The following is a 15,809-nucleotide window of genomic DNA, read 5'->3' as shown; positions in this document are numbered from 1 at the left end:
TCGCGATTAAGCTCATAAAATTATGTAGTTAATCGCGATTAATCGCAAAAAAAAATGTTTAAACATCTATTTAAATTGTACTCAAATACATTTCTACATCAGAGCAAACATTTGAATATATGCTCTGATGCTCCATGTCAATTATAAGGCTCATCTTCTCTATGACAGACAATATATAGGCCTAATTCACAAATATTTGGCATTCGGGTTTTGATATTAGATCTAGGCATGCAGCATATTCTTTCCAATGTAGCCTATCAGACATCTGTTGGGCATAGGCTATGTGCAAAATACGATTTGGAGAAATAGCTGCAAGGTACATTTCGAAGAGTAAAGAGGAAGTAGTTTGACTCCTGCAAGTTCATTCAAGTGAAGCAGTAGGCTATTTGGAAGTCGCTAGGCTACCTACAATCTACAGGTGGAGATAAGGGAATGTGCACATTCCCGATCGTAGCCCATCAGATATCAACACATTTCACCCGGTAAAGTGAAAGTAAACGGAACTCGCACCGCATCACATATGCAGACTACAATTTAACTGACCATGTTGCTGGTTTATTTGACAAGTTGTAGAGCTACGTTTTACCACAAAGTTAATGTTATAACTAGCTTTATTTTGCATGCTAGTCACCTGCGAAAATCTGCATTGTTCCTTACCAAGATGAGCCCAATTCACTGTTGTTTAAATACTCTGCGATAACGCCGTCATTTTTTTTAATCGCGATCAAATGAAATTGCATTAACGCATTAATAATGCGTTAGCTTCAACAGCCCTAATATATATAATATTTATTTTAATTTCCTTAAAATACATTTGTCATTATGAAGAGATATTAACCTGAACCAAAAAAGTGTGGAATATCACACCATGGGTCATGCTGTTATATAAAAATCTATGGCAGGTGATTTTTATTTTCATATAACAGAACAGCCCAAAGTGTATTATTCCCCTCATACCACAGTGATTTGCCAACAATTAAAATTTTTAATTTATTAATGAATGACACGTTGCATGTTTTGTTTCTGTTTACATTTAATATTACAGAATGTCTGTCATTCTCTCCAGCCACTCCTGTGTTTTTGTTCTGAGACAAAAAAAAAAAAAAATGCAAGTTCTTGTGTGACTGAGGAAACCAGAAAGCACAAACTCCTCTGTCCTGAAGACTCCCCTATCATGGGAAACTTACTGACTGATATCTGGGTCTCCTTCAGTAAATGTTAAATAAACCTGTCCTAATGTCTTCACCACATTAGAAGATTATAGTTTTTTTCCCACCCATTTTCTCCCCAATGTTGTCACCTGCTAGTACCCACCCACCAGCCAGGTCTCTCTAACCATGTGAGTGAAGGCTAACACATGCTTCCTCCCAGACATGTGAAGCCATCAACTTCCTCTTTTACAAATGCAGCTCATGCTCCATCAAGGGGTAGCAAAAAACACCCAGAGGAAAGTGCTACGTGCTCTCTTCTCCACATGCATGAGCTCGCAGAAGACCCCAATTGGCTGTGATTAATACAGGAAAGAGAGAACGCCCCTTTAGTATTCCTCTGGAATGGGATGTTCAATAAGGACATAGGGATGTGATGGACAGGTGTCCAAATATCTGTATACGGATTTAGGGGCATCACAGGTTCTGGATTCAATTCTGAGCTCGGGTTGCTGTCTGTGTGAAGTTTTGCAAGTTTTCCCCCTGTCTGCATGGGTTTCCTCTGGGTCCACTGGTTTCTTCTTAAACAAATTGGTTATGCTTAAATTGCCACTAGATATTTTTTTTTTGTGATTAAATATGAATCCAAATGTATGGCATTGGAAAAAATGCCTAGATCTAGAAATGGCAGAATTGTCAGCAAGCTCAAATAAAGATGTGCATGAGACATTTTACTTATTTTTTAATTCTGTGCATAGTTATTTTTGTTTGTACCTGCATGTAATTTCCTGACAAATTTGGGAAATTCTGTTTCCCAGAAAATAAGGAAACAAGTAGCCAAATTTAAAACAACCATGACCCTGACCAGGCAGGTCCTAAGGATGCCGTAAATATATCACACAGTGCCACACTCATGTTAATGAACATTGTTTTATTTTGCCCTGCAAGACTGATATCTGACCACTTGTTTACTCCCACAAGGAAGTAAAAAATTTATACTCCTGTACCTCATGTCCTGTGAGATCTCAATCCTGATGGGCACCTCTAGTCTCAACCAGATGCTCAATGAACCTTACTGGCAAGCTTTCTTCAGATAATCTTTGTACCATACTAATGTAGTGTATATGGTCTTAGATACACACACACACACACACACACACACATTGTACATACATGTGGGCCTCATTTCTTCCTATTGTGTTTTCTCTACGCCCAGACTGTGAAGTTTGCAAATCCTTCTTCTTCAACAAATGTGAGGTTCATGGACTGCCCCTCTTCATCTCAGATACTCCTGTTCCCATGGGAGTCTCTGACCGAGCCAGACAAACTCTTCCTCCTGGGCTAGAAATCAAGAAGTCCAGTATTCCTGACGCAGGCCTGGGAGTGTTTAATAAGGGGGAGATGATTCCAGTAGGTGCACACTTTGGACCCTACCAGGGAGAGCTGGTGAACCGAGAGGAAGCCAGGAAAAGTGGAGACTCCTGGGTTGTGAGTTTCTCACAAATTTATTATAAAGACTGTATATTTGTAAGTAACAACTAGGTGAAGGTAGCTCCAGTTAATATCAATTTCTTCTTGCCAAAGATATGTGGAGTAGGGGTTTAAATCACAAGTTCCTACATCGATTCTTTTAGCCAGTGTGGTGGAAATTCACCTGTTAGTAATAGAAATACTAGTAACATCTGAAATAATGCTCAAGCAAATATTTATTTATTGTATAATTTTAAAGTAATTATTCATGAAGAATCACTTAAAATCACAAGCCCAGGTAGTCATTAACATAGGTCCTCCCATAACTACTTCTAAGCATGGTCAGCTTCCTCTATTACACAAGATATTATTCATCATAGTTTCCATCAACATTACATAATAGTCTGTTTTCCCAAATGCAGCTGAGAAAAACTGTACCAAGTTTTCCTTGACTCTGCTGCATCCACGGCAACATGGTAGCTTCACACAATCTCACACACACACACACACACACACACACAAAAAAGAACTTATCCATTCACACCTTACAACAACTTTCTTTTCTAAACATTGAGGATAAACAGAGAAGCATGACACTAGAGGATTTGAACAGATACTGTTAACTATAATTAATGCTGAAGTTAATATAAAACTTGTTACCACACCAACAGGCCAATGATTTTTGATACGACAAAATTTACCACAATGCGAGTTGATTTGATTCTGGGGTATGCAGTTGGTATGACATTTTACACAATCGATTTCATTTACATTAATTCACATATGCAAACAAAATATAATTTGAACATCAGTTCAGTGAGGATTGATTAGATTTGTACAGTATATACCTGGTGTGCTATGTGCCTTATTGTGGGGAAGATGTTCCAGCCGAGCCCTTTCAGACAAGGGATGAGAGGTGTGAGAGGCACAGAAGGACTACTGGGGAGATTGTAAAACAGACAGACATTCAGCCAGAGTCTGATGTTGGACCTTTAACTGAAGCTGATTCGATGTTTTGAGTGACCTTGCTGAGGAACAGTGTTCAGACATCACATTAGACCCATGTTTTAAGAAGACGTGTGAGGGTACAGTCTTTGCTCCTGCACTGGGAAAGGAGGTGTACTTGCTGCAGAATAGCCTTCTGTACAGACAGAGTGAAGAGGTTTGCAGCTTATGGTCCCACAGAAGTGCAGGAAGGAAGTGCTTGAGCTTGGTCACACTGTACCATGGGCAGGTCACTTGACTTACATGAAGTCTTTGCAAAGAATCAGTAAGCGGTTTTATTGGCCAGGGCTGTATGAAGATGTGAAGAGTTTCTGTAAGTCCTGTCCTCAGTGTCAGCTGTCAGGTGGTAAATGTTTTAATCATGCCTGTTTGATTCCCCTATACACCCCGTATACACTCCATTTGAGAGAATTAGGGTGGACATAGTCGGACCTTTGGAGAGGAGTAGATCAAGAAATAGGTTTGTCTTGGTCATTTGCAACTATGCTACAAGGTACCCTGAAGCCTTTCCTTTTAGAGAAATCACAGCCAGACATTTAGCCACTGCCATGCTCCAGCTCTTCTCTAGAGTTGGTATACCCAGTGAGGTGCTAACAGACCAAGGCCCCAACTTTGAGCAAGACCCTAAAGCAAGTTTATTTAATATCCTTTTTATTGCCATTGCACAATGTACAATGAAATTCTATGTATTAAATTCTAGTGGATCATATAAAAAGACATAAAAACATAAATGGGTCATAAAAAACAGACATAAAAACATAAAGATTATTATTATTATTAGTAGTAGTAGTAGTAATAGTAATAACACACCATAAGACAATAAAAGGTGAGGTAAAAGCCATAAATGGGGGACAATCACAAGAACAGTAAATAAAGTGCATATTTCACAGGACTGATCATATTGCACATCCAAAGACATATTGCACACCCCAAAAGATCAGTTCTTAGAGTTTAGTTCTCTAATACCCCTTTTCCACCAAATCAGTTCCAGGGCTGGTTCGGGGCCGGTGCTGGTTCACAACTCGTTCAACTTGCGAGCCAGCTGAGAACCAGTTTGCTTTTCCATAGCTCGTGGTGCTAAGGGAAGCCACGTCATTACGTCGCTGTATACGTCAGTTACGTCGCTGTATACGTCAGTACGTTTGCATAAACCTTGGTGCGAATATCGAAGCAAAAACAACACGGAAGAAGCAGCAGCAACAACAATAATAATAATGGATGACCTTCGCGTTTGTACAGCTGCTGCTTCTCGTCGCTTAAAAATGGCGATCTTTCGCGGTCTTATTGTTGTTGGTCTTAACAACTCCGCCCCCCCACTGACGTAAGCGGTTGTTTCCTCTGGCCCAGCAGAGAGTTGGTGCTAGCCTGGAACCGTTTTTTCTGGCCCCAGAGCCAGTTCTTTGTCAGTGGAAACAGAAAACCCGGTTCCAAACTAAGCACTGGCCCCGAACCAGCCCTGAAACTGCTTTGGTGGAAAAGGGGCATAAGAGCACTTGGATAAAAACTGTTCTTAAGTTTGGAGGTGTGAGTTTTTAAGGACGTGAAGCACCTCCCAGAGGAGGGCAACAGAATGGAAAGATGGTAACCAGGGTGTGATAAGTCTCTAATGATGTTGGTTGTGCGGCGGAAGCACCATGTCCTGTAGTGTTTGTAACGGAGTTCCAATGATTTTCTGTGCTGCTGTGATTACTCTCTGCAGGGCCTTCTTGTCAGCTGCTGTGCAGCTCACAAACCACACCAGCATCCCATAGGTGAGAATATTTTCAATAGAACAGCGATAGAATGAAAGAAGCAGCTGATGTGATATGTCCAGTGTTTTCAATGTCCAAAGGAAATACAGACGCTGCTGTGCTTTCTTCACCAGGGCAGTCATATTTGTAGACCATGTGAGGTCTTGTGATGTATGTGCCCAGAAATTTATATGAGGACATAGACTGAACTGCATCACCCCTAATGTATAGGGGAACAGGGCCTTCACATTGTCTCCTGAAATCAATGATCATCATCTTGGTTTTGGAGATGTTGAGTGCCATATTATAGCTGGAGACTTTAATAAGACCAATCTTAAGACTGTACTCCCGAAGTTTCACCAGCACGTGAAGTGTCCAACAAGAGGGGAAAGGACTCTCGATCACGTGTACTCCAACATCAAACACAGTTACAGAGCCATGCCCCTCCCCCACCTTGGACAGTCAGATCATCTTTCCTTGCTGCTCATCCCTGCATACACCCCCCCCCCCCCCAGATGCAGATTCAGGCCCACCACAAAGACTGTAACAACTTGGCCTGAGAATGCACTCAGTGAACTCCAGGACTGCTTTCAACACAGTGACTAGGACCTATTTGAACATCAGGACCTGGAAACGTTCACAGAGACAGTTTTGGACTACATCAAGTTCTGTATGGGAACTGTATCTGTGGACAAAACCATCTGGGTTTTTCCAAATCAGAAACCCTGGATGACCAGCCAGGTTCACTCACTCCTCAAGGCCCGCAACACTGCCTTCAGGTCAGGCGACAGAGTCCTTTACAGCACAACTCCAGTTGATCTGAAGAAAGGGATTAAAAAAGCCAAAGCGGACTATAATAGCCAGGTCCCCAAATTGAAAAAGGGCTTTAAATAAGAAGGTGTAGGCATTTTTGAGGAAAAGTAATTCAAGTGTTGTTTCTATATGATTTTTGGGCGCTGAATCCATTTCTGCCGTATAACATTCTCTAAAAGTTACGGTTTAGCCGTAAATGACAAAACAAACATGGCCGCCGGTGTATTTCGTGTTTGCACAATAACTTTGGAATGGATGGACGGATTTGCACCAAATCTTGTGTGCTAATACTCTGTAATAGATACATGAACTGACAAAATTTTGGAGACCAACTCTTTTAAGATGGCCGACTTTCAAGATGGCTGACTTTTTGTTTGCGCAATAACTTTGGAACGGGTTGACGGATTTGCACGAAATCTTGTGTGTTAACACTCTATAATAGGTACATTAACTGATTAAATTTTGGAGGCCAACGCTATCAAGATGGCCGACTGTCAATATGGCCGATTTTTTGCTTGCGCGCTAACTTTTAAACGGGTGGACGGATTTGCACCAAATTGATAAGTACATGAACTGAGACTCAAATGGTCAAGATGGCAGTAGCTTTATGTACTACCCTGAGGGTTTTGTTTTTTTTTTTGCGGGGGGGGGCAAAAAAAAAGCATAAATAAATAAAAATAAAATAAACATGGCTGGCAAAACTTTATAATGCATTTACTGTAGTTTAATCATTGCTCAATAAAACTAAACTATACATCCACAGGTTTTCAAACATGTTGATAATGAAAACCTATATCCATGAAAACTATGTGCATGACAAGAACAGTAATAATATAAACGTGAACATTTGAATGTAAACATAGCCTATTGGCCTATTCAATCTAATCCAGCCCTTGGATAGTTTTCAACAATAAACAAAAAGAAGACACTGTAGTGCTTGGGTGGCCAACCTGCGGCTCTTTGCCCGGTGTCATGCGGCTCTTATGTTCATATCGAAGTTTGTGTTTGCCGAATCAATGTCAACCGGTTCATTTTTTTTTGGTTGTCGGTTAAACTAGAGACAAATCCCCTGTGGGAAATTGTGAGAGTGATGCAGTGAACTGTGTGAATGTGTCTCTCTGAGAGGGAGCAGCCCCTCCCTCATGTGTGTGTGAGAGGGAGCAGCCCCTCCCTCGTGTGTGTGAGTGAGAGAGAGAGAGCAGCCCCTCCCCCATCCGCGTGCTGCGAGCAGAGACACAGTGTGAAATTTGTTTTTTAAGAGTGTTTTTTAATTTTTTTTTTTAAGTTTTAATTCTGTATTAAAATTACTAAACAAGCAAATGCCGCCACAGTCCATGAAACACAGGAAGCACGAGAAGAAAACAGCAAATCAGAAAGCCGTGTACATCCGCACAGCTTCCGCAAAAACGTGCGCAGCCCTCTGATCCACCACCCTCCCCCCACACTTCCCACGCCCCATGGACCGCAACGGCGTGAGATAATCGCTAAGTTTTTGGGCAAGGTGTATCTTGTGTCAAGTAGCCTCTCAAAATGGCAATGAAAAAATGCACAGCAAAACGAAAATATGAAGACGAACATAGGACATTTTTAACAGAGTGGGAGAGTTTATACTTTTTTGTTGAACATAATGGCAAGCCATCCTGCCTTATATGTCAGTCGTCATTAGCTCATTTCAAAGCTTCCAATCTTCAGCACCACTTCAGCTCACTTCATGCTAACATCGACAAGGAATTTCCAAAAGGGATTGAACTTCGCAAGAACAAGTTGGTAGCTCAAGCGAGTAGGACGCTTCTTTGCTTTGCTCCTGCTTTGCTCCTGCTTGATCTTTATTTTACTTTACTTTCTCATTTAATTTCCACTATTTTTTCATTTTATTTTTCATCTTTATAAGTTAGCTTTTAAAACAAAATGCCAGGGGGCAAAAAATCCAGGAGATCCTGCAGAAAATGCACAGAACTAGAACAGAGGATTTCTATCCTGGAATCAAAGATTGATGCTCTGCCAAAGACGGACGAATTAAGAGCGATATCTCAGGAAAGGAGTACAGAAACAGTGGCTGAGAATGCAGAGAATGCACCCCGACAGGCCGATGGCATTGCAGATCGAGTGGATGAATTCATCAATATAACAGGGCAAAATGTGAGTACAGAAAACTGGCACATGATGGGTGGCAGGCCCAAAAATAAAAACAGAAGAGTAATTACCTCAACACCAGCTCGTTCTGATACTATGCAACCCATGCTCCACAGCCATGCTATTAGAAATAGAGCTAGGTCTACAAATTACAATAGGATTTACAGTCCTATGGAAAATCCACAGCCCATAAGGCTTCAGAACAAATTTGAATGCCTCAGGGATGTGGAAGCGGAATTTTCAGGCGGACAAGCACATCATAGAAAGAGATCGCACCACAACCGAAGAGCTGTGGGAAGAGGCAAAAAGCAGCTCGTAACACCACCTGATCCCACAACCCTTGTTCTTGGTGATTCCACTGTAAGACATTTGAAAGGACATGGGATGATTATTTGCTGCCTTCCAAATGCATCCATCTCTGACACCAAAGACAGCATTTTGAAACTCATGTCCGAGCATAAAACTATCAAACGTATTGTTGTGCATGTGGGAGCAAATGATGTTTTCAGAGAACAGCTGTTTGTCCAAGATGATTTCAGAAAACTTTTTTCTGATCTCTATAAGACTGGAATACAATCTATCAGTGGCCCACTCCCTGCAAGGGGAAGCTTTGCATTTACTCGACTCTTCAGTCTTAACACCTGGCTTGGAAAAACTTGTTTTTCATCTGGTATGAACTTCATAGACAATTTTAACCTTTTCTGGAATCGCAGAGAATTCTTCAAGCCAAATAGCACTGAACTCAGCTGGATGGGGACCAAAGTCTTAGCAGATCATTATAGACTTGCAATTTTCTCTCAGCCAACATTGAGGAAAACAGTTGATAAGATGTCGCAGACTGACCTAGTTAATATCAACAATACCTCTGCAAAGCCAAAACAATCATCTATGCAAGTCTTCACCAAGGACACACAGCCATCTGGGGCAGACTGCCAAGAACCATCTGGGGCAGACTGCCAAGGACATCAACAATCACACGGAGAATGTGAGCATGCGATTTTATCATGCGATTCCATCCAGATTGAAGACCTGACTAAAGATAATCATGTCAAGGCTGCATCATCCACATCTCGACCCCATGCAAGTATCACAGAGACTATCAGGGAGACAGTCATGGAGACACTTACAGAGACCTCACCAAAGTCTCGCTCTTCTGATTTTATTGTACCATCTCCGTCTCCCCCCTGCATGGATTTCCCTAATAGTATGCAGAGACTGCTGCCAATGGCTACACTCTCTTTTTCCAGCCCAAATCTGTCGCGACAAGCAGTGTTCCCAGTTCATCAAAAATTAACCAACAGACTGAACTGTGTTCACCCAGGACTTTCAGCTGGCTACCAATCTTTTTCACCATCTAAAAGATACATGACATCTCCAATTCTTTCACCGTCAAACCAAATGGAACATACAGAAAGTCTTGTATGATGTGCTGTGGGTCCCTGCATTGGGTGTAGTTTTGAAAACAAGCTGGGACCCAGTATGCCTATGCCATTCTCTATTCCTGTGTTGATAAGAAATAGAAAACATAGAGCATATTTAACCCAGGGGGCAAACCAGTCTAGTCTCCTTCCTGTTTCAAAACAATATCAGAATGCCCAAGCGGATATTACTTCTAGACTTTCTGTAAAGCTAACTCTTCTGAACGTTAGATCACTTTCAAACAAGTCATTTTTAATTAATGATCTTATCTGCAAACATAATCTTGATTTTTTGCTTCTAACTGAAACTTGGCTGGATCAAGCAAATAGTGCTACCACCCTTATTGAAGCAACTCCCCCAAATTTTAATTTTATGAATGTTACCCGACAGGGGAAAGGTGGAGGGATCGCAAATATATTCAAAGTCTTTTTTCAATGTAAACAATCCTCACTTGGTGATTTTACATCCTTTGAACACTTATGTGCACTTGTTACATGCTCTCCTAACATATTAACTATTTATAGGCCTCCGAGACATTCAGCCAAAGTTTTTTTGGAAGAGATTGGTGAACAGTTGTCAGTCATTTGCTTAGAGTTTGACTGTCTTATTATATCTGGGGATTTTAACTTGCATGTAGATAATCCTGAAAACACTTATGCCAAAGAGCTACTTGCACTTATTGACAACTTCAACCTAGTACAACATGTACAGGGGCCGACCCACTCTCGTGGTCATACCCTTGACCTCGTCATCACAAAGGGTCTTACTGTTTCTAACTCTGTTGTTGACCTGGCCTTATCTGATAATTTCTGTGTTTTCTCTGATGTTTCTATGTCTCCTCACATTCAGAACAGCTCAACGACTATGGGTGGGAGAGTCATAAACGACAACACGTGTTCTCTTTGAGCAAGCTCTCTCTCGGATTTCAACCAAAATGTCAGACTCTGTAGATGATTTACTGGAAATTTTTAATTTAAATATGACCCAAATTATGGATGATATTGCTCCATTCAAAATTAAGAGAGTCAATGATGAGCAGAAAGCACCATGGAAGCAATATCCAGCTGTTAAACTGCTAAAGAGAGAATGTAGAAAGACTGAAAGAAAATGGTGCAAATATAAACTTCACATCCATTATCAAATCCATAAAGAGATGCTTTGTAAATATAATTATGAAATTCGTAAAGCAAGACAGTCTTTCTTCTCCAACATCATCAACAGGAATATGAACAATGCCCGTGTGCTATTTTCAACAGTAGAGAAGCTAACTAATCCCCCACCACAATTAGTACCTGAACTTCTCTCAGTTAATAAATGCAATGAGTTTGCATCCTTCTTCAAAGGTAAAATTGATAAAATACGGCAGAATATTGCTCATAATATATCTCAGTTGCAAATAATTGAAAAACTGCAATCACCAGTGACACAGACAGATAACTTCAACACAATGTCAGAATTTTGTTTAATTGATTATGAGACTCTTGAAAAAACTGTACAAAATCTCAGTTCCTCAACATCTGAATTGGACATTCTGCCCACCAACTTTAAGTCTGTTCTTCATCTTATAATTACAGATGTGCTTCAAATCATAAATACATCCCTAGAGACTGGCATTGTTCCTGTGTCCCTGAAAAAAGCCGTTGTAAAGCCCCTACTTAAAAAAAATAATCTGGATGCTTCAGTATTAAATAACTACAGGCCAATATCAAATCTACCATTCATTGGGAAAATCCTTGAAAAAATTGTCTTCAATCAATTAACTGCCTTCTTGATATCAAACAGCTGTTTTGATAACTTTCAGTCAGGATTTTGTGCCAATCATAGCACTGAAACAGCATTGATTTAAAGTTATAAATGACATGCGTCTTAATACTGATGCAGGCAAAACATCGGTCCTGATATTACTGGACCTCAGTGCAGGTTTTGATACTGTTGATCACAACATACTGCTATATCGACTTGAACACTGGGTTGGGTTGACTGGTAAAGTTATCAGTTGATTAAAATCATACTTAAAAGATAGAAGCTTCTTTGTTACCATGGGAAATTGTTCCTCAACAGCAATGTCCTTGACCTGTGGTGTCCCCCAGGGGTCGATTCTTGGACCATTACTATTCAACCTTTATATGTTCCCACTTGGGCAAATTATCAAGAACAATTCAATTTTGTATCACTGCTATGCAGATGACACCCAAATTTATTTTGCTCTATCACCTAATGATTATGCCCCCCTTGAATGTCTCTACCAGTGTATCGATCAAATCAACAACTGGATGTCACAAAATTTTCTTCAGCTGAACACAGATAAAACAAGTAAATCTATTTGGAAAAAAAGATGAAAGACTCAGGATTACCACTATTCTTGACACAAAGGGGATTAAAACAAAAGAAATGGCTAAAAATCTTGGTGTTTTCATTGACAGCGAGCTGAACTTTGACAGTCACATGAAAGCAATCACTAAAACAGCATTTTATCACCTAAAAAACATTTCCAAACTAAGAGGACTTATGTCAAAAAATGATCTGGAAAAACTTGTACATGCCTTCATCTCTAGTAGGGTTGATTACTGCAATGGCCTTTTCACAGGCCTGCCAAAAAAGACCATCAAACGACTTCAGCTGGTTCAAAATGCAGCAGCTAGGGTTCTCACACGAACAAAAAGAACAGAGCACATTACTCCAATTCTAAGGTCCCTTCACTGGCTTCCAGTAAGGTACAGAATTGACTTTGAAGCATTGCTGCTGGTGTACAAATCTCTAAATGGTACAGGGCCCAATTACCTCTCTGATATGTTGCAGCGGCCTAACCCAATCAGATCTACCAGATCGCAGCAGAAAAATTTACTGGTAAAACCTGTTGTTAAAACAAAGTGTGGTGAAGCAGCTTTTAGCTACTATGCAGTACAGCTATGGAACCAACTCCCAGAGGACATCAAAAGTGCTCCTGCTGTTGGCAGCTTCAAATCTAGGTTAAAGACCAAGCTGTTTTCAGATGCTTTCTGCTAAATTATTTTGTCATCTCTACATGTTTTAAACTCTACTTTTACAGTCTTTGCATGTTTTAAATTTTACTTCACTTTTATTCTATTTTATTCTGCTGTTTTTTTTAACTGAACTTTTACTTCATTTTATTATTTTATTTCTACTATTGTTTAATTCTTATTATTTTTCTTCCCCATTTATTTTATGTAATTTTATTTTCTATTGCTTACTGTTTTGCTTTTACTTCTGTAAAGCACATTGAACTGCCACTGTGTATGAAATGTGCTATATAAATAAACTTGCCTTGCCTTGCCTTTAAAGAGTCAGGCAGGAAAAACAGGTACAGATTTTCCAAAAATTTACGAAGCACTCAGAGACAGTAATGCTTGCATCGTATCAACTGGCTTGGAACATTGCACGGGCTAAAAAGCCATACAACGAAGGGGAGTTTGTTAAGAAATGCCTCAGTGACGCTGTTGAAATCTTGTCTCCTGAAAATGACAAACTAAAACGCATGGTATCAGACATCCAACTGTCCCGGCACACTGTTGAACACAGGATATCGGACATTAACACAGCTATTGAATCACAGTTGCACTCCGACCTTCAAGCCTGTGCGTATTTTAGTGTCGCTTTGGATGAGAGTTGTGACATAGACAAGCCTCAGTTAGCAATATTCGCACGCTCTGTATCAAACGATAGTGTGATCAAAGAAGAACTCCTTGATATTGTGCCATTGAAAGAACCCGTGGTATACAGTAGCAGCAATTGAATTTTTCCCGTTCCAACCGCACGCTATGCGACTGCCATGCGACTGCCATGCAGTTCCCAGCTGAACACCAGGCGGCTGCCATGAATGGCTCAGACCCCCTCCCTCTCCTGTTTTAATTCTAAACACGCCCATTCATTCGATTCCATGGTGTCGCCATTAGATGGCGCTTCTCTCATAAAAAAAAAATCTTGATGTGTGAAGCTTTTGTACTGCGCTTCCCGATTCACTCTTAAAACACGTGTTGAAAATAACACAACTTGCGTTGTTTTTTAAACACATTTCTATGTCCAGATTGGGACAACAGAACTTTTGTTCATTTTAACACATTATTTGTTATTTGTGCAATTTTGGTGTTTAAGTATTATTTTAATTTAGTTTAATTTAAGTATTTCATAGCTTTTTATTTCAGTTATTTTATACTCAATATATCGAATTAAATCTACCCCAAACAAGTCAATGCAAACTGTTACCTCAGATTTACTGGGTAAATTCTATATGGTAGGTTACTTTTTCAGTGCAGGAGCAGACGAAACTGCGGGTCTTGGTAGTCTGGTGGTTACTGCACATGTCCTGTACTGGTAACTCCTGAAACATGGTTTGATTCTTGCCTTGGGTTTACTCGCTCAAAAATAAATATTTTTAAAAAATGACTCTTGCAATGAAGCACTGTGCACTTTTTAGTGTTACATGTAGGTCCCTGTATCATCCGATCATTCAAGTATTCCATTTAATCTGAAAAAAAAAACCTCAATATTTCATTTTCCTGTTTTTCTGTATGACCAAAAAAATGAGGGATTGGTGTTTTTCCTTTTTCCAACTCAAAACAGAACAAATAATACAGGGAAACCAACACGAAATAATAACTCTAATTTACGATTATGGATTTTCTCTATTCCCCACGCTACATTAGCCTTCCCATGATCCTCAGCGACAGTCCATCATCATCTCTGCGTCTATGAAACAGAAAAAGTGCATGTATATATCAAGTAATTTATCCATACATCCTATTCATTTAATATATTAAGCTGTTAATGTTAAGCTGATTATCTCTTAATTATTATTATCTCAATATAATAGTAATCTGTCCTCGAGTTGAGGGGGGATGGGGGGATGCCTTCCCCCCTGGAATAAAAAATGGTCAAAATCACCCCCCCTCTAAAATGGGCATCCCCCTCCCTTCCCTTGAGCAATTTTATCAATAAATGTGGACATTACTTCTATTTAACATTGGAATTAGAAATGCCATTCCACGTTGCTTTGCTGAAACTGAGCATACAGTAAGCTACCGCGAGAGAGGGCACGCGCAAGCGAAGCATTTGAGGAGGTGACATTCAGTTGGGGTTCCGTTATTTTTTATTTCATTCGGCGTCAGTGACAGCAGCGGATTGCAGCATCATGGCCAAGCGGAGTGGACAGCAAGACCTAAGCAAGTTCGACTTTAAGATCGCAAGAAAAAAACATTTCAGGAGGTAAGTCAAGAGTTAGGAATATCAGTCACACTTTCTGTGAGCCCACTATCATGCTGTAAAGTTACCGATATGGAGCCTAATTTGTGGACGGCGGATAACAACACAGCTATCATAATGAATGTTAGTTTGGAGTCTATCCAGCTATCGATAGCTTACTCAGGTTCATGTTAGCTTTGATTTCTTGTATAAGGCCATTAATTTAATCAGCCTGGACGTTTGTTTGTTATTCTTCAGGCAACAAAAAGTGTTATTCAAGACAGGAAGGCTAAAATAAATGACACTAGCAGTTTTGAAGGCTTCATTGCCTCATTAGAGAGCCGGTCACAACATGTAAGGCAGAGCAGGATTGGTGTAGGACTTGACAAAGTGTCTGCTAAAATGCAGCTTTCTTTTTCTTCGTCATCGGCTCTTCTTCTGTCTCCTCAATGGGCCTTTTCCCCTTTCCAAAGAAACTTTCCAAAGATGCGTGCTTTTAACTCATTTTGCTAGCTTGTATCCAGTATGTATCAAAGTGCTGGTATGTATCGAAGCAAAGTATCCAAGGCAGCCCCTTGGTAACCGTCAATGTTACGGTGTCACGTGACCTAGATAACAGCGGGAATCAACGTTACAGAAAGAATCCGGTCATTTTTCAAAGCTCAAATCCTCGTTCAGATAATAAATAAAACAGAAATAACATTATAATTATATTTAATTAAATTATCTTATCCACTGCTCTTTATTCCAGATGACAGCAGCAGCAACTGCAACACAGTGCGACAGGAGCTGGAGGACCCGGAGTGTGAGATAATACAGGAGCAGGAGCAAGCAGGAGAACCAACAGCTGAAGAGCTGAAGATTTACAATTTACTGTTGCTTGTTTTAGCTT

At 40.1% G+C, this 15,809-nt stretch overlaps 1 protein-coding gene across 1 annotated transcript in view; it reads left to right on the top strand.

The window, feature by feature from the left end:
* LOC132867680 (zinc finger protein 709-like) overlaps positions 1 to 15,809 on the top strand; it is a 197,027-nt gene that overhangs the window by 142,232 nt on the left and 38,986 nt on the right. Inside the window, exon 6 of the mRNA XM_060900687.1 lies at positions 2,365 to 2,636. Within this exon, the coding sequence (XP_060756670.1) occupies positions 2,365 to 2,636 (272 nt within the window). The remainder of the gene's footprint in view (positions 1 to 2,364; positions 2,637 to 15,809) is intronic.

This window comes from Neoarius graeffei, chromosome 19, assembly GCF_027579695.1.
Source record: "Neoarius graeffei isolate fNeoGra1 chromosome 19, fNeoGra1.pri, whole genome shotgun sequence".
In the NCBI taxonomy this organism is placed as follows: domain Eukaryota; kingdom Metazoa; phylum Chordata; class Actinopteri; order Siluriformes; family Ariidae; genus Neoarius; species Neoarius graeffei.
The sequence above is the reverse complement of the archived record's forward strand: the minus strand, read 5'-3'. Positions and strand labels throughout refer to the sequence as shown.